The sequence below is a fragment of the Rattus norvegicus genome, chromosome 1, assembly GCF_021556685.1.
Source record: "Rattus norvegicus strain SHRSP/BbbUtx chromosome 1, alternate assembly SHRSP_T2T, whole genome shotgun sequence".
In the NCBI taxonomy this organism is placed as follows: Eukaryota; Metazoa; Chordata; class Mammalia; order Rodentia; family Muridae; genus Rattus; species Rattus norvegicus.
Window position 1 is genome coordinate 198,843,026 of NC_141534.1, and position 19,083 is coordinate 198,862,108.

At 45.5% G+C, this 19,083-nt stretch overlaps 1 protein-coding gene across 1 annotated transcript; it reads right to left on the reverse strand.

Annotated features, from left to right (window-relative positions):
• Window positions 1-9,731: 9,731 nt before the first annotated feature.
• On the reverse strand, window positions 9,732-12,770 carry C1h10orf120 (similar to human chromosome 10 open reading frame 120). Its single transcript, NM_001401072.1, has 3 exons — window positions 12,518-12,770; window positions 12,299-12,374; window positions 9,732-10,729 (listed from the first exon to the last, which is right to left on the reverse strand). Exons 1-3 carry the CDS (start codon window positions 12,712-12,714, stop codon window positions 9,974-9,976), a joined length of 1,029 nt encoding a protein of 342 aa, NP_001388001.1. The 5' UTR covers window positions 12,715-12,770; the 3' UTR covers window positions 9,732-9,973.
• Between the last annotated feature and the right edge of the window lie 6,313 nt (window positions 12,771-19,083).

Sequence of the window (19,083 nt, forward strand, 5' to 3'; positions counted from 1 at the left end):
AGTCCTGTTTGCATGAAATCCCTAGGGAAAAATGTGACAGATGACCATAGAAGATAAAGAAATGTAGCCAGGTACCCAGGCTGGAAGACCCTGGCCTCTAGGTACTGTGCAGGCAATACCAATGCAGACCCCCAACAGGTAGGCTTGGATGATCCTAACTATGAACGTGTTGCTAGAGTTAGGTGAGACCCCTTAGGACAAAGGGCCAGAGAAGTTCAGCAGAGAAGTTCAGCTGACAAGAGATGACTGAGAACTGCCCATCACCAGCCTTGAGACTTCACACACACACACACACACACACACACACACACACACACACACACACTTTCAGCATGCAGAAGAGTTAGGAGATCAGGGCGCTATCTTCTGGTCTTCATTACCCCTATTCATGTCCCAGGCTGGAGACATCAAGGAAAAATCTGATGGGTCACTCTGTGTGGACTAGTCTTGCAAACATCAGTACAGTGAAACGTAGACCCAGCCTGTGGCTAGATCTGAGCAGATGTGGACCTGCTTAGAGATGAGTGGCTCTATGTTGGGTGACACCTTCAAATGAATGACAGACACAATGGGTAAAAGAACAGGACACAGCAGATCTGCTTGAGCTGTGTCTTGCTTGCCTTCCAGTCCCTTCAAAGCAGACAAGGCTCCCTACCACTCTCTTGCCATCCCAGTGGTGGAGACAAGAGGGCACTACAGCTCAACATTAGTGCCATTTTGTTACTGTGCCTCCCTTTCTCCCTCTTTCCCTCCTTCCTTCCTTCTTAGATGAATGGTTTGCATATAGGTACACTCCCTCAGTACCCCCTACATGCAGAGTGTCTTCCTTGACAGCTCTCCACTTTACAGAGGAAGTAGGATCTCAGGCTGAACTGGAGCTCACCAATCTGCTGGTCTAGAGCACCAGCTTGTTCTAACTCCACAAGTGCTGGTTTTAGAGGCAGCTGCCATGTCCGCCTGAAGACACCTCTTTCTCCCTTCAGCCTTACAACTATGTTTGTGAACCTTGACCCACACCCAGACTCCCAAGGTGAACAGACTTCAGGAGGGGGGCCCCTGCTGGTTTAATGAGTACACCTGAACTTAATGTGTTCCTCCTCTATACCTCCAGAGTTTCTCCCTACCACCAGGAATCAAGGGCTGTGGCCCCTGTTGTGGCCTACTCATCCACCACTTGTATGAGAATCTCTCCCTTCCTCTGGGACCTATAAGAAGGAACAGCCACTCTGCCTAATGGGACAGAACCCTCTGGGATGGTTTGGGTTTTTGTCAGTTGGACTTAAGTCACAGTTGTCTTGGAAGAGGGAACCCAATTGAGAAAATGCCTGTATCAGATACAGAGCAATTTCTTTACCGATTACTGATGTGGGAGTGCCCAGCCTACGACAGGCAGTGCCACCCCTAGGCAAGTGGCCCTGGGTTGTACAAGAAAGCAGGCTGAGCAAGCCCTGGGGAGCAAGCCAGTAAATAGTGTTCCTTCATGGCCTCTACTTTAATTCCTGCCTTCAGGATCCTGCCTCAGTTTTCCTAGACGGTAGACTCCAACTTGTGACCCAAATAAACCTTCTCCTCCTCAAGTTGCTTTTGGACATGGTGTTTATCGTAGCAACAGAGAAGCAAACCAAAGCATTCCTTTTAAATCCCCTGCCATCCTGTTGGTCTCTTTGTAAGTCCATGACAGAAATAATTTCCCCAATGAATCCTTTATTCAAAATGACAGTCTACCTAAGTACTGATGGACAAAGGGTTTATTTTATTCACTGCCTCAGGGGACTCAGTTCATCATGGTGTGGAGACACAGCAAGAGGAGTGACACAGGAGGCACTGGTGGCTCCCAGACCAGGAAGCAGAGAACAGATTCAGAAGAGGAGGTAGCCATAACCTCAAGGCTGTGCTGGCTTGTTTCATATCAACTTAACACAAGTGAAAGTCATCTGAGAGGTGGGAGCCTTGATCGAGAACAGACCTCCATAAAGATCAGGCTGTTGGTCATCCTGTAAGGCATTTTCTTAATTAGTAATTGATGTGGGGAGGATTCTGCCCATTGTGGGTCCGGGTTTTGTAAGAAAGCAGGCTGAGCATCCCACAAGGAGTAAGCCAGTTAGTACCTCTCCATGGCCTCAGCATCAGCTCCTGCCCTCAGGTTCCTGCCCTGCTTGAGTTCCTGTCCTGACTTCCTTTGACAAGAAACAGTGATATGGAAGAATAAACCACATAAACATTTTCATCCCTAACCTGCTTTTGGTTATGGTGTTTCATCACAGCAATAGTAACCCTAACTAGGACAAAGGGCATGTCCCAGTCCCCCGTAACCCACTCCCTCCAGCCTGGCCTACAACACCGTCAGCTGGGGGTCACATGAGTCTGAGGGCAACACTTCAGACTCAATTTTTAATAGTTATCCCATTACTTTTATGGGAGTAAATAAGAGCTAGGAATGTCCTATTCTACCATGTTGCTTGTAATTGTCCTCTACTCTTAAGTGATCAATTCTTCAGCAGAAATATGGACGGGGTTTGTGTTAACCTTGAGAACAGTAATAGATCTCTATGTTCTCAGACTCACGCATATGCAGGCTCCATGGAGACAGAAAGGACAGTGTGGAAAACAGATTGATTTTTCTTCCACACTGAGAGAAATAATTCCTAAGGTTGTGACATTTACCTTTGGACAACTATGAGCGAGGTACTCATTAAGACAGAAATGTAAGCGGCTAATGCTTTTCAGTACATTAGGAGCCTTCACAGCTCTTAAGAACAGGACAGCTTTATAACTCTTTAAAGGCAATATCTCTCCTCTTTGAAAGCATTTCAGGTTCAAAGAGGGGAAATTTCCCCTTTAGGCAGGGAAGGGTAGCTCACACTCTCCACAGAATATCAAAAATAACTGAAACAACCCTTAATAGGCCATGAGCTGGATTGTTAGATGCTGTGACAGAAAAGGCTTTCTCGGTAATAACTGATTTAAAAGCTAAAAGTGGTGTCCCTCACCGGGAAGAGAATTTACTAAATGATAATTAACGGGCTTATTTGAAGTGGAGGGAACATCCAGGGGTGCATGTGGATTTATACACATGTGTTACATCATGTGCTCTTCATGTCGCAGTAACCATAGAATACTAAGGGGAAACAGACAACCAGGATGTCAATTAATCTTCGTAAGGTTTTGGATATTTTCACTGAGGATCAAGACTTTAGGGCTTCCAAGCCGACATCACTTGGGTTTTTTTTTTTTTCTCAAGATTAGCCACAATTTCTCAGAATCTCAGAAAAGCATTATCATTATTTGTTGCCATGGAGAACAGCATTGTAGGTGCAGTTGTTAAGGTATGGTTCATTGGTTCGGGCTGTGTCTTGGTCTTCCATGGTTGGATTTTTGAAATCCAAGGAGGTGGAGTTCAAAGTCAGGGAAGACATTAGGAATGCTTCTGTGTAACTCTTCAGGATGGACATTCTTGAAGTAGAATATTTTGCATGTTTCCCTCTGTCTAGTTATGTTTTGGGTAAGATTTTTTGGCAGCTGTGACTGCTTTGGAGATTTTAGTAAAGCACAATGGAGGTGAGCACTAATCCTCTATCTATCTATCTATCTATCTATCTATCTATCTATCTATCTATCTATCATCTATCTATCTATCTATCATCTATCATCTATTGATCTATCATCTATCTATTTATCTATATCTATTATTTATCTGTTTATCTATCATCCATTTATCATCTATTTCTATCTATCTCTATCATCTCTTTATCTATCAGCTATCTATTGATCTATCATTTAGCTATCCATATCTAGCTACCATTTATATGTTTATCAATCATCTAGTTATCGTCTATCTCTATCATCTATCTATCTATCATCTATCTATTATTTATATATCATTTATCATCTATCTATCAATCTATCTATTATCTATCTATCTATCTATCTATCTATATCTATATCTATAGACTGAATATATTTTATAAGAGAGACCTGGAAGGTGCTTTGTAACCATTTGCCCAAGCTATTAGCATCTCCCAGAGAGAGCAAGCTGAGAAAGTCTTCTCAACCCATGATTGCCAGCAGTAGCAGGCTGTGTTGTCTGACTCTCTAAAAGGCAAGCACTTTATGTATTTAGGACTCCTTACAGTGGCAGGTCTTAGAAAGCCAGTCCCTGATGGGTTTAAAGAAGAACCAGGATCGACTTCTGAAATGGCACATAAAGGTGGCAGGCTGACAGCAGTTACATGCTCTGGCATTTTCCCATGCCCCAGCCTTGCTCTGCCTGCTCTAACAGCTGACCTCCTTCTTGGTGGGCAGCAACTGGGCAGCAGCTCTTCTCACCCCTCTGCATCAATCACACTTCACTTTGACTCGTTGCAGTGTCCATCATGTTCTTGTCTGCACCAATCATCCATGTGGATGGTGAGGCTCATCTGCAGCACTTAGACCTTGTCTTCATGGTTCTCGAGCAGGGCTTGGATTGTTTCCTCCTGGGGACATTGGCTAGTGGGGATAGGGATAGATAGCTGTTATGAAGGAAGGGAACCATGCAGAGGAGGTAACTTTCAACATACCTGTCAGCCCTTCCACTCATCTTTGTGGGATGAAAGTCAGAGCACTGGGGAGGGGAGTGAGGCAGCCTTGGGTCAACACAGACTGACACCAGATGGGGTGGTGCTCATGGTATGAATGTTGTCGGCAGGTTTGGACAGATAGACTGTCTCAAGTTTTGTAGGGAAGCAGAAGAAAGACACACAGGAGAGGTATGAGAGACTGTTTAAAGAACCTTTAGAAACAGTGTAGCCTAGACAAAGATCTGGGGGACACAAATCTTCAGATGAGGCTAACTCGGAAGTTCCTGCCAAGAGGACATTGTGACATGGAATGCCGAAGACTTTGTTTCTGGGTATCCCTGGAAAACACAGTCCTTCTCTCTCCCCAGGCAGCCACAAGCATGCTGGTATGTTTCTGCAGAGTAGGGAATCAGGCCTGACATATGAAGTGGATGCCGGATCCTTGGACTGGCACCTAGGAGGAAGGCTTCACTTTCTCCCATCATTTGATCTACTTGGGCACATACAACAGAACTGCAAAAAGTTTAGTTCTTGCCACAGCTCAGCACAGAGAGTAGAGTGAAGGGGACAGAAATGGTGGAGGGTTTCTGGAGTAGGAAGAGGAAGTAGGTAGAAGCCTGGGCTTTATATTAGTCATAGCCTGGAGGCTGAGTCACAGAATCGGAATCTCCATTGAATGCTGAGCAGTAGACAGTGTTCCAACCTGGTTCCTCACCCCATCCTCCATGAGAACTGCTTGACCAACCAGATAGCTCAGAGCTCAGCTTAGCCACCTTGTTCTGATGGAGTGTGAGCCTCTTGTCCTGGGAACTCCTTAAGGTCCAGTGTGAAGAAAGGTCACAGATGGTCTTTCTACTTCACAAGAAGACAATCAAGGTGAGAGGAAATTAGCCAGGAAATGAAAGGACATTTCACGGAAATGTGCATCTGTAGAGATGCTGGCCCCATGGGGAATTGAGGAAGTGTGCCTTGTAAAGTAAAAAGTTAGCTATTATTTGTTGAATATTTGATTAAGCTGTCTTTAAGATTCCTGGTAAAATCTAGAGTTGGTTAGATTTTGGGAGATGGAAGCTTGTATTCTCTTGACTACTGTATATGTTGGTGATATCACTGGACAACTGACTATCAGTGTGTAGCAAAACTCAGGCATGTGTGTTCCAACTCTCTAGTGTCACTTTTCCCCAAAGCACTGTTTCTTTACTCTGGACCTATGACAATATTGACCTGTTTAATTCTTTGTTCACTGTGGAATGCCTTGTTTAGTTGGGCATTCCCTTTCCTACAAGATACCAGCAACATCTTTGACTTGCCTCCCTGTGGGGCATGTGGACAGTCCCATCAGACTGGAATAAGTACTGGTGAGGTAGAACATCCTCAACTTCTGAAATCTCAGAGATCAGAGACAACAAGAGTGGGATGGACCTTCCCTGCTTCTATGTTCTCCATGACACTGAACTAAGATGACCATTGACAGTCAGTGACATAGCATAGCACATGGAATCCCTCTCCATGCTAATGGGGCATCTCAATCACCTCAGCCTTCAGCCAATGGCCTTCCTTTCCTGATATTCTCATGACTTTCCCCAAATGATATAAACTCTGGTTCATCCTGAACAAAGTGTATGCATTTATATCTACCCTCAATAGAAAAATACGACCAAGTTGAGATCGTTTCAGAGAGTTGCTTCATCAAAAATCACCACGGGGAAGGCCTTTCCTTTGCCTAAATGAACCACCACACTAAGACTCCTGAAGGCCTTCTCTCTTCTTCCACCCCCTCTGGAATTCACCAGATCAACATCCTGCCTGACCCCTGGATTCTACTTTCCTCTTCCAGCCTGGCGTGCAGCAGCATTCTGATGCCCCAAAGGAAAACCCAGACTGCTGACCCCAGGCCACCCTGAGCCAGTTTGTGGGCAGTGTCCAGACAACACCAGAAGAGAGGCAGAAGACAGGACCACACAGCCCTAAGCTGTGACAACAAAGAATGTCTCCAGACATTGTGGCCTTTCAGGGAGATGGGTGATAGGCCAGTGATTCATGGGCTGTGAAAGAAATCACCCAGACAAAAGGGGGGGTAACTTTATTAGATCCTCAGTGGCACAGCTCCAGTAGGGGCAGTTAGAGAGACTGTATGGGTATTCTAAGATACTGCCTTCATGGTGGGATTTCTGCATAGGCAGAGAGGCAGGAGATAATTTAATGTTACAGAGTTCTGGTTGTTTAGGTCTTACTGGGTGAGACACCTGGAGCTTGTATCTGGCTGATTAGGAAGACATCTCAGTATTTGACCGAGGGATAAGCTGTACACTGTGTAATTCTAACCCTAACCCTAACCCTCACGTTAACCCTAACATAAACCTAAGCCTAGCCCTAACTTTCTAACCCTAACCTTCTAACCCTAACCCTAACCTAACCCAAATCCCTTAACCTTAACCCTACCCCTACCCCTACCCCTACCCCTAACCTTTCTGGTCCTGCTTGGAGGCAGTGGTGGTCTTGCTATGGGCTCAGTCTGCTCTGTTCTCAAGTCAAAATATCATAGCACAGCCTCCGTTCCAGGACAGAGTCCACAGATGTCAAACATTGTGAAGTGTAAGGACTTGAAATTCAACCTTGTTAAGAATCCCTGCCCTAAAGGAAATATGTCATGGAAGCAGAGGATGGGTGTGGTAGGAAGCCTAAGGTCTAGAACTGCTCTGTTGTGGGGCTCATCTTCCACTGGGAGAGGAGAAAAGAGCCCACAGTTGGCCTTGGATCCTTCTCTTCCTCTTCCACAGAGCTCAGGCCAGTTGCTAGAGAAATAGAGATGGAAGGGACAGAGGGGTCCATGTATTCTTGACCACATCTCCAGTGTTTTTCCTCTGCCCCCATTGTTTCAGTAAACTAACCATGTCATTAATGTCCACTAATACCTTATGCCAGCTTTATTGATACATAATCCACACACCATGCAATCCATTCGGACTTATCATCCAGTGATTTTTAGGTGGTTGGCCAAGTGGTTCAGTGCCATCACACCTTCATAGAACACCTTGATGACTTCCCAAAGAAATATCAAATCCATCCAAACCTACTCGTCTGCTCACACCTTGAGTTCAAGCCTTCAGTAACCTCAAACCTCATTTCTCACCCTAAATTTAACCCTTATGGGCATTTTGCATAGATAGAAGTAGAAAGTGTGTGGTCTTTAGGGACATTAGGTCATTCACTTGGCATATTTCTATATTTAATCACAATTGAATGACCTTGAGCAGTTCTGAATCTTTCACATGCCTGAAAATCATTTTCTTGTGTGAACGTTACCTTGTTTTTTTTTTTTGGTTCTTTTTTTCGGAGCTGGGGACCGAACCCAGGGCCTTGCGCTTCCTAGGTAAGCGCTCTACCACTGAGCTAAATCCCCAGCCCCGAACGTTACCTTGTTTATCTTACCTATCACCAGATGAACATTTTGGTCATTTCTACTTTAGACATACTATGAGGAAATTGCTATGACTATTCACATACAAACATGTGTGTGGACAGAGTCTGGATTCCCCTGGATGTGTACTGAGAGTGAGAGAGCAGTGGGGAGCTATATATAACCCTTTCCTTTATTGGACTGTTGGACTGTTCCACAAGGGCTTGTACAGTAGACTTTGTAACCATGGACACTGTTTTGAGAATGAACCATGAGGGTTCTGGTGTAATACGTAGCAAGTGGAGACATTTGGACAACCCCACTCCCAAGGGATCAGCTCCTTCAGCATTTCTGCTCTCACACCTGGGCTTGTTTCTATGCCTTTGTTCTAGGCACCTCAAGAGTTTTGGATAAATCAGTCAGAGGGGTGGGACCTGACCCTGGTTCTGACACTGAAGACTAGTCAATGTAGTAGGCAAGGCTTTTAGGTTCAGAGATTTCTTGACTGCCTCACCACCAGGTTCAAGGTTAAGTAAGAGAGTAGAGAGGGCTGGAACTTCTTCAAGCATGGAGTCATGATGGAGCATGACTGACTTGTTACTCATCCTTGGAGACTTCCAGAATTGTAAAAAAAAAAAAAAAAAAAAAAAGGAGCCGCTCGTTTCCCAGAGCCTTGTGGAGAAAGGTAAATGGGACTTCATCTCTAGTCATTTTACCTTTCTTTTCTAGACTGCCAGGGGACCCCCAGTAGCTTCACTGTGGCCAGTGTTATTCTAGGAGAGGAAGAGACAGATTTCAATAGTGTCTCATGAATAGCCCCAAGACACCAGACTGAGTTGTCCCTGCTGCTGGAGCCATGCCCTGCTCGGGACGAATGTCTATAGCCTTTATTTAGGCATTGTTGACAAGGATGGTGTGTGATTGGTGAGCCCTCTCTACACTCTGAAGACTCTTCGCTCCCTGTTCAACTTCAACTTTGGGATTTTGTAGCTTGCTCAATACCAAGAAATCCCAGAGTAGACAGGCTTCAAGAGACTTCTCCAAATGAAAGTGTCTCACTTCCTCCTTAATGCTAGAGAAGGAAGGGACAAAGACGAGAATGCCTTCTTTATGGGTATATGTATGTGTGAATATGTTCGTGTGTGTGTGTGTGTGTGTGTGTGTGTGTGTGTGTGTGTGCATGCAAAAAGTGAATGTATTTTGTGGCAGGGAGTGTTGAATTTATTTCATTTTTTTACTGGTCAAAAACAGATTATAAACTGGGCCTGGTGGTATATGTTTATAATGTGAGCTACTTGGAAAGGCAAGACAGAAGGCCAATTGGGACACTTACTGAGGTCCTATATCAAAAACAAAAAGTAAGGGCCTGGAGAGATGACTCAGTGGTTAAGAGCACTGGCTGCTCGTCCAGAGCCCCAGGTTTGATTCACAGCACCCACATGGTGACTCACAACCATCTCTAACTCCAGTGCTAGGGCATTCACACTCTCTTCTGGCTTCCAGGGCCACCAGGCACATCTGTGGTGCACTGATGCACACGCAGGAAGCACCAGAGCTCTGTCTTTGGAAGGAAACGTCTTCCTTTGCTCTAGATGTTTCCCCCAGAGCTGAAGTTTCCATCTAAGCTCAGGCTGAGACAGAAGATATTTTTAGGAGGCTGAGAACCCATTCCCTGGCGCTCACATTTAGATTGCTTCCTAATTACCGGGACTCAGCATTTGATGGGCGGCTTCAGTGTTTCAATGAATACACAGGATCACAAAACCAGCCCAGCCAGTTGCGGCAAGCCCATTATTTAGAACTAATGATTGTGGCAAGGGTGGTAGCTAAGACTCAAGAGCTTATTCTGATAATAAGGAAGTCCCTACAACAGGGTCTCATCTCGGAGACACTGTAGAGACAGAGCAGGAGCCAAGGAGCTCAAAAGAAGAGCAGAGGGGAAGGACCCTGGGGTACTCCGTGCAGGAGAAATAAAGAGCAGTGCATTTGCTCATGATCAGGACCAGATAGAGCTTCACTGTGGGCTGTAAGCAGGCCTTTGCTTGTGTTCTTTGCAGCGGTCCTCTTCCGGCAGCCAGTAGATTTTAATGGCGTCATTCGGGTGAATTCCCTTGGATCTAAAATCCTGGTTCATGAGCATCAGGTCTCCAGGGAAGTTAGTGATAGGGAAGAGGTTTCTGTTTGTGAAGCCCGTGATATGCCGCTCCGGTCTCTTCACAGGGAGGAAGGGTTTCCGATCATTCCGATGGCATAGTACACAACTTTTGGATTCCTCAGACTTGAAAATCACGTTCAAGGCGACTTCTCGTGTTTTTGTGGGTTCAAAGTTGGCCTCCCCTTTCTCTCTGTAACAGGTTTTGTTACTGCTATCCCTGTCATCACTCTCTCCCTCCTTACTGGACTTGTCTGTTCCTGGGGAATCCTGCTCTGCTCCGGACATCGATGTGGCGCTCCTGATCCTTTCAATGCATGGAGAAAGATGTTTGTTTTTCAGGGCCCTTGCAAGCTCCATTCTCTTGATGTGTTTGTTAATGTCAACCTTCTCTCGGCAGGGCGTTTTGAACTCCTCTACAGGCACAGACACCTTCGCTGTCCATATCTTTTCCGGGAGTCCACACTCAGTACAAGTAGAAGAGGAGCGTCTTCCCAGCTCGATGGCCATTTTGTAGTCTGGAGACTGCGCCTGGAGTTCCCTCAGCATCCTCCACTCTTTGTAGTATTTGTCAGCCAAAAATCTTCTTGCTGCTATGGTGTGAACGCCACCGAGTTGCTGGAGAGGGAAAAAGATGGTTTTAAAAAATCTCAATTCCTAGAGGCAGGTAGCCGTGAGAATTAGCTAGTGGCTGATTCTCCCTTTGCTGCTAAGAGCATTCAAATCTCTATAAACGGGAAAGAGGGCAGAGGTTGGGAAGTGAATAGGCTTGGGTTCAAAGCTTGGCTCTCCTTTCATCCGCTATAAATTGAGAAGAATTTTATTGACCTTACAAAGGTTATTGGGAAGCCTCAGAAGTTATGATATATGAGAGCATCTCTCTCTCTCTCTCTCTCTCTCTCTCTCTCTCTCTCTCTCTCTCTCTCTCCATAATTCTTCATGGGAAGGAAGGCACAGTGGCAGGGGCTCTGTTGTGGTGGGGACATGAAATTGCTTACCCTCCTTTCATAGGGCATCGTCATCCAGACAGGAACCAAGGCCAGGCAAAAGACCAGAAGGCTCATCCTATCAGTGACCCACTTCCTTCTTCAGCTAGACCCCACCTCCTAAGGGTTCCATCCCCCCTCAAACCTTTCCCACTTACTGGAGACCATATGTTGAAACACACCAGCTCACGGAGTACAGCACACACTCAGGTGCGGCCTGGAAGAAGAGTTGAAGGCCCCTCGGCTCCACCGCTACCGTAGGCTTGCAGCTTACCCTTATCCTTGCTTTTGCATTTCTACTTTTTTATTTTATTTTTTATTATTTTTAATGTTTGATTATTTTTTAAAAGATTGATTTTGCTTTTAGTTATGTATATTTGTGTGTGTAGGGTATGTGCATGTGTGTGCAGGTGAGTGTGGAGGTCGGAAGAGGGTGTTGGATACCCTGGAGGTGCAGTTATGTGCAGCTTGGGTTATCTGATTTGGGTCCTGGGAACTGAGCTCTGTGAGAGCAGTGTGGGCTATCTCTCCAGCCCCTGGTTTTTAATTTTTGACAGTTTCATAGATTATATAATGAGCATTTCACCTGTTACACACATTCATGCCCCTCTCAATCCCAGCAAAGTTCCCTCCTGCTTTCATGGCTCCTCCCTCTCTCTCTCTCTCTCTCTCTCTCTCTCTCTCTCTCTCTCTCTCTCTCTCTCTCTCTCTCTCTCTGTTGCTTACATGTAGGAGAGAATGCATATACCCTGAGCATATGCACTTAGGATCCAGAAGAGGACATTAGGTGTCTTCCTTCCCCCATCACTTACTTCCATATTCCTTTGAGACATAATCTCTCACTGAACTAGAAGCTTGCCATTTTGTTTAGGCTAGCTGTCAGCTCCCAGGGTCCACCTGTCTCTGTTCCCTAATGCCAGGGTTACAGGCCAATGCAGCCATGCCTGGCATTTTTATATGGTTGCGAAGGATTCAAAATCAGGTCTTCGTGCTTGCACAGCAAGTGTACTCATCCACTGAGCCATTTTTCTAAGTCCTGCTTCTGGTTGTGTTCATGATTGGGACCTTCAGAGAATGAAATCCACCATGATAGCTGTTGTGCAAATGTCTGCTTTTTGTGAATTTCAAAGCCTGGGATCCCCCTACCTCTGCAAGCAGACTCCAGAGGAATCTCTGTCCATGCAAACTTGAGGGCACTTACTAGAATTTCTTGTTCCATTGGGGAGTATTTTCCAAGGGCGATGCGTGGGTCTGATTTGTAGAATGCCGTCCATATCCTCGAAGACAGAGGGACAATGAGTTAGAGCTCTAGAAAGGGCCTTTCGCATCTCTTCTCGTGGTGAGAAGCTCGCAGGTGGTAGCTCACATTAACTAGGTTGAGGACTTCTAGGGAAGGACCAGGTACCCAAGTCATACTTACCCCAGAGGTGACGCAGTACAGATATCCTCTTTGTGGTATGGGAAGTCTTGAACTATGGAGGAATGGCCATTGCTGGTGATCCACGATGGCGTTTTATTATTTTGCTGTCCCTCGACTGTGGTCCCTTCCTGAGCCTTTGGATTCCCATCTCTCTGACTTTTATACCTCTGAAAGCGGTTTTCCCACTCTTTAATCATGCTCTGGCAATAGGTTAAGGCAGGAGGTCTTACTGCCTGGAGTTTGTACCTGAGACAGTTTAGTGGGAGCTCAAGGGACAGTCAAAAGCACTTCCTATGTCATAACTGGCTTAGCCAAGGCCTCATTGTGAAGTCTGTGCCTAGGGGTCAGATGACCCTTGGAGTGAAACAAGCACTTTCCACTCGGCAGCAGGCTGGAGCCCAGGAAGAGACTGGGCAGAGTGCGGCTGGGAGTCAATAAAACCACTTAGTTATAGGATGAAGAAAAAGACTTTGCATTGACACCTATTTAAGGTGGTCATTTGGGGGGAGTGTGAGGAGGGACTTTTTTCTTAAATTTTTATTTTCATAATATTCTATAGATTTTTTCCATATTTTGGTTAAATAAATTACAAATATTTACTTCTATTATTAACACACCTTTCTATTAATTTTTTTAATTTTACGTGTATGCATGTGTGACAGAGTGTTTGTATGGGTGTCACGCGCACACAATGCCTGCAGAGGCCAGAAGAAGGTATCCGATCCCTGGAGAGGGACTTGCAGATACTTGTGAGTTGCCATGTGGATGCAGGGAAGAGAACGTGGGTCTTTTTCTGCAAGAGTAGCAAGTGCTCTTAGCCACTGAACTATCCAGCCCAACCTTTTAAAGTGAATGGCAGTTCCTATGTTTGTGTCAGGTGCACACTAATTATTGATATTCCCCTATGGTTAGTGCTTTCCTTGCACTGTGTAAGAAATTGCCACCTATCTGAAGCAGGAATGACAAACTCCTATGCATATAATTAACTCTAGGACAATAATTATCGTTTGCACTGCATTTTCCACTTCTTTTATGTATATTTCTGAGTTACTTTTATAATGGCTGTTAAGATGTATCAGTGTTTATGATCAAGCCAAAGGACTCTTCTTTGTTTCCACAGCTGTCCCAGAAGCCAGTGACCTGGGCTCTGACTCCCTCTTGTAGATCTTTTAGTTTATATCAGTTACTCTTCTCATTGCTGCAACAAAGCGCAGAAGAAAGTTGAGGGACGAGGGCTTTGTCTTGGCTCACAGTTTCATCACAGCAAGGAAGGCTTGGTGGAGTGGTCCAGTTCAAGGTGGTGGGACCTCTCTGCTGCTGCAGTTTCTCAGATCAGGAAGCAGGGGGCTCAGGTTGGAGCCAGGATACAGTTATCACCTTCAAGTCCCACCCCTTGGCAACTCACTTCTTCTAGCTTCAGCCACAGTTCCAGAGTTTCTATAACTTCCTAAAATACCAACACTGATGATATCCTCTCTGGGGCCTGTGTGTTCAAACACATGAGACTATCAGGGGCATTTCACATTGAAACCACTAATGAGTTTATATGAGACTCACTGCCAGCCTTTCTCTGATGGGTTCATGGAGATATTGTCCCTCACCTCCTTCTCAAAGTCCCCTGTGAGTCTCTGTGGTGATTTGAAAGGGATGTTACCTGTATGCTTAGGCATTTGAATACAGTATTCCAGTTACTGGCAGTGTTGGGGGGAGGATTAGGAGGTGTGGCCTTGCTAGAGGAAGTGGATCACCAAGGGCAGGCTTTGAGCTTTCAAAAGTCATGTTCCATTATTCCTAGCTAAAGATCTCTTTGCCTGCTGTTTGTGGTGTGGGATGTGAACGCTCAGCTATTCCTGCTGCTCCACTAGCCTGCTGTCATGCGTTCCCACCCTCATGGAGATGGACTCTTATCCCTCTGGAACATGAGCCCCCAATAAACTCTTTCTTCTCTAAGGTGTCTTTGTCGAGGGGTTTTATTAAATCAATAGGAAAATAACTAATACAGTCTTTTGTTTCTTGTGCTGCTAATATCCAGCACAAGGCATGAGCAGTACCTTCCTGAAGTATAGGCAGGCATGGTGCTGGCTAGTTTTGCCTCCAGTTGATACAGGGCAGAGTTGTCTAAGAGGAGGGAGCCTCAGTTGAGAAAGTGCCTCCATAAGATGGGGCTGTAGCTATTAATGATACTGTGTTATGCTTGCAGACAGGAGCGTAGCATCACTGTCCTCTGAGATGCTCCAAGCAGCTGCCCAAAACAAATGCATAGACCTACAGCCAAGCTTTCGATGGAGCTCAGGGAGTCTTGTGGAAGAGTCAGCGGAAGGATTGAGGGACTTGGAGGGGAAAGGGACTCCACAAGAGGAGCAAGAGTCAACTAACCTGGACTCTTGGGGGTTCTTAGAGACTGAACTGCCATCTAAAGAACATACATGGGCTGGACTGAGACCCCCGCATATGTAGAAGTGTGCAGTTTTGTCTTCATGTGGCAGGGGGCAACAACAGGAGGGAGGTTGCCCCTGACTCTGTTGCCTATCTGTAGATCCTGTTCTCCCTAACTGGGCTGCCTTGTCTGGCCTCAGTGGGAGAGGATGTGCCTAGTCCTGCAGTGACCTGATGGGCCAGAGTGGGTTGGTATGGGGGCCTCCTCATTCTCAAAAAAGAAGGGGAGGATGGGGCTATGTGAGGGGGAGACTGGGAAAAGAGGAGAGGGCTTCAATAGGGATGTAAATAGAATTTTTTAAAATGTAAAAATAAATGGGGCTGTAGGCAAGCATGTTGGGCATTTTCTTAAATAGTGATTGCTGTGGCTCACCCAATTGTGGGTAAGGCCATCCCTAGACTAGTGGTCCTGGGTTCTGTAAGAAAGCAAGCCAAGCAAGTCATGAGGAGCAAGCCAGTAAGCAACACCCCTCTATGACCTTCTCATCAGCTCCTGCCCCTAGGTTTCTGCCCTGCTTGAGTCCCTGTCCTGACTTCCTTCAGTGATGGACTGTGAAGTGAGAGTGTTTCCTTCCCAACTTGCTCTAGTCATGGTGTTACATCACAGCAATAGTGACCCTAACTAGAACACATGAATTCCTGGGTCCAGAGACTTGAAATGGCAAGCATTCATCCTCAAGCTAGGGCCAATGTCTTAGTTTCTTTTTCCATTGCTGTGCTAACACACTCAAAAGCTGTTTAAAGGAGAAAGGGTTTGTTGCAGCTCATAATTTAAGGTATAGTTGTCATGATGGGGAAGAAAGGCAGCAGGGACTTGAAGCAGCTGTCTTGTGGCATTCAGAGTCATAAAGAAGAGAGAATGTAAATGCATACATGTTTCTCAGTTCCCTTTCTGCAGCTATGCAGTTGGATCCCACCCTGTAGTGAGCCATATTGGATTTGGGCCTGGCCGTTTTGTGACTGTATAGCTCGAAGTGGCTACGTGACTCTTGGCCACACATACTCCTCTAAGAGCCTCTCCCATGAATTTACGGCACAGGAAGATAGCATTCACGGGATGCTTCAGCCTAAGCAAAAATCAGTTATCTCCTCAGTCAACACCCGGTGTCTCCACCACCTGACCTCATCGCCTGACCTCTTTGCCTCCAGCTATCACTGCCTATACCCTCATCTCCCCCTCCTTCATGTTTCACAAAGGTCACTCCCCCTACCTGAAAGCCTTAAAAGCTGTAACGTTCATCCCAATAAATGAGACTTTGACAATAGAATCTTGCTTGGTCTCCTTCTTCTCTCGCCCCCCATAGGCCTAAGGGTAGCGCCCCTTCGGAACCTTGAATAACTGGGTCCCCGCTGGCGGGGACACCACCCAAGGATTGGTGATAGCCAGAGTGGGTCCTGTCACTGTTCTGGAATTGGTGGACCTGGAAGAATGGAGCTGATGAATGAGGCAGACTAAAGTCTCATGCGACAGCCAACTTTATTCATAGCAGTAGACAGTGTTGTGAGGGTTAAGGGAGTTCATATAGTTAATGATCACTTGAGTTCAAGCTGTTTACAAGTCTAGTGTGATGTGGCAAAAAAAAAAAGCCATGTTTTTCTTAGAGGCATACAAAGGATAGTTTAAACATTTAACAGAATAACAGCAACAAGTGGTAGTGAGTAATCTGAAGTGAATTCACTCTTATCCACACACCTGGGAGGAGCACAAAAACACATTCCAAGAACAGTTTGGTGTTTTGAAGAAACAGAGGTCACAATACTCTTGTCCTATTTTCTTGGAGCATGCTCATAACCGTTCAGAAGTCTCCTCACTTGACTCCGTTCCTGGACCATATTCCTACAGGGTAGATCTTTCTACCTCAAGCTATACCACCCCACCATGTCCAGAGGCCCACATTCCAGGTAATTCTGATTATGTCAAGCTGATAATTACCACTAACCATCACAGTTAATAAAGGAACATTTTAAGAACCCAGTGCTCACCTGAACGTGCTACTAGATGTCTGATAGTAAAACCCTAATGCATTAGTTGAAAGTTCCGGTGAATTTTGATAAAAGGTCCATAATCATGATAAAGATGCACTTTAAAATAATGGGAAGGTATATGTGTGCTAAAAACAGTTCCCTAGGTGAAGTTATTGTGTTCAACCATAAAAATTTGAATCCATTACATTTGAATTTTAGATATACTCCATTTACTTAATGTAGGGAATAGTTCGTTTTTCTTGGAAATTCCATTTTAGCAGGAAGTTTTATATATTGTTTGGCAATTCCATCTCTGGGCTGGTGGGGGTTTAGCAAAGACTGATATACAGTACTTACCCACTTCTTGTTTTCAGTAGTCCCATGGGGTTGACATTACGATGCTAAGACGAATGGTGTCAGGGAATTGGAATTAGGAATGAGTTGACTCTCTTTCAAACACTACCCCCTTGCCATTTGACAACTTTCCACCTCTGGGGAGTTATTCAGTTTTGGGTGAACAATCAGAACAATAACATGGGCTCTGTTAAGAAGCAGTTGGGAAGATCAGGTGAATAAAAGAGCTACCAAGGGACTCAGTATCCGAGAGACAGTTGTCTCCACACATTTACAGCATCGACTCAGTTGTCAAAACAGAACAGGCTGTTTCTGGGAAGGATGGTGCCTACCTTTGTCCCCATCATCCCTGGGGAACATTTTCATGGGTTCAGTATTGCATGCGAAGGTCCTGACAGTCCTATCATGTTACCTAAAAAATTAGTCCAGATTTGTCTAAGAAATAGCCTCACTTTTAGCAGGGTAGAGACTATACTTGAACCCTCTAACTTTTCCATTGCTGTGAAACAATACCATGGGCAAGGTAACTTACAGGAGGAAGGGTTTATCTTGTCTTAGCTCGTGGTTACAGATGAATTGACTCCATCATAGTATGGACATGACAACAAGCAACAGGCATGGAAGCAGGATTGGGGAGCTCAGAGATCACATCTTCAAATGCAAGCAAGAAGCAGAGAGAATGAACTACAAGTGTGTGTGGGGAGCTTGAAAAGCCTGTCCCCGAGTGATGTACTTCCTCTAGCAAGGCTGCACCTCCCCATAAGCTCTTCAAATAGTACCACTATCTGGGACCTAGTGTTCCAGCATTGGACACTGGCAGACATCTCTCACCCGAACCACCATAGGTACCCTGACAACATCTTCCCTTTTGTTTTCCTAAAACATCCCCGCCTCACTGCTGCATTCTTCTCAGAAACCTTACAAGGCTGGACTTGCAGAAGATTTCTGGAATCACTGATGAGTTTAATGGATTGCTTCCATTTTAGGAAAAGATTACTGACCCCAGTGAATTCATGTAGCCTCCTGAGCGTACAGGTTCTGCATCTGAGGATTCAGCTGGTCACGGTGCTTAGAGTGGGGGACACTGAACTCACATTGGGCTTTTTAAAATGCTGATGTCTAGATCCCTACTCCCCAGAGGTGCTCTTGTGATAGACTATCAGGACATCTGGATGTTCTCCTAGGAGTCCAATTGGGCAGCATGATGGAGAACCAGTTCCTTGCAAAAGTCTCTAGGGATACTGGTTACTATGACCTCACTTCTACCATTTCTGCTCTAAGAAAGCAGGGTTTTTAATGATCTTGACTTTATTTTCCCTGCTTTCAATGTGATTTCTGGCACACAGAGTTTATTCAGTAAATAGTTGTGGGAATGCTTAGATATGGTAGCAGTACAGAGTGACTTGGGAGCCTTGGGCTGTAGGAAGTGAGTTCAAGGTAAGATGGGAGCCTGAATGGTGATTCTGCTTTCTGCTAAGTGCTTGGGTGAGGCCACACATCCACTTCTAACTAGAGATGGAATTTCCTGACAAGATAAAGGCAGTCCTTAGGCAGGAAAAGGGAAGATGGAAGGATTGTGTATTGATAGGAGTGGGGACCATCTTATTCTCCATGACTAGGCTGTGAAAAGTCCAGCCAACCCTGCAAACAGGCCTGGTGCTGAGGGAAGGGTCAAGCTGCCACATGGAGCAGGTGGCTACAGTCACATCCAGAGCTAGAAACCAGTCTGGGAGCCTCTGGCACAGGCCCCAGCCAGGTAGGAGCAAATCTACAGACCTATGCTCTTTTCCAGGTGTGTCCACTCTCCCGAA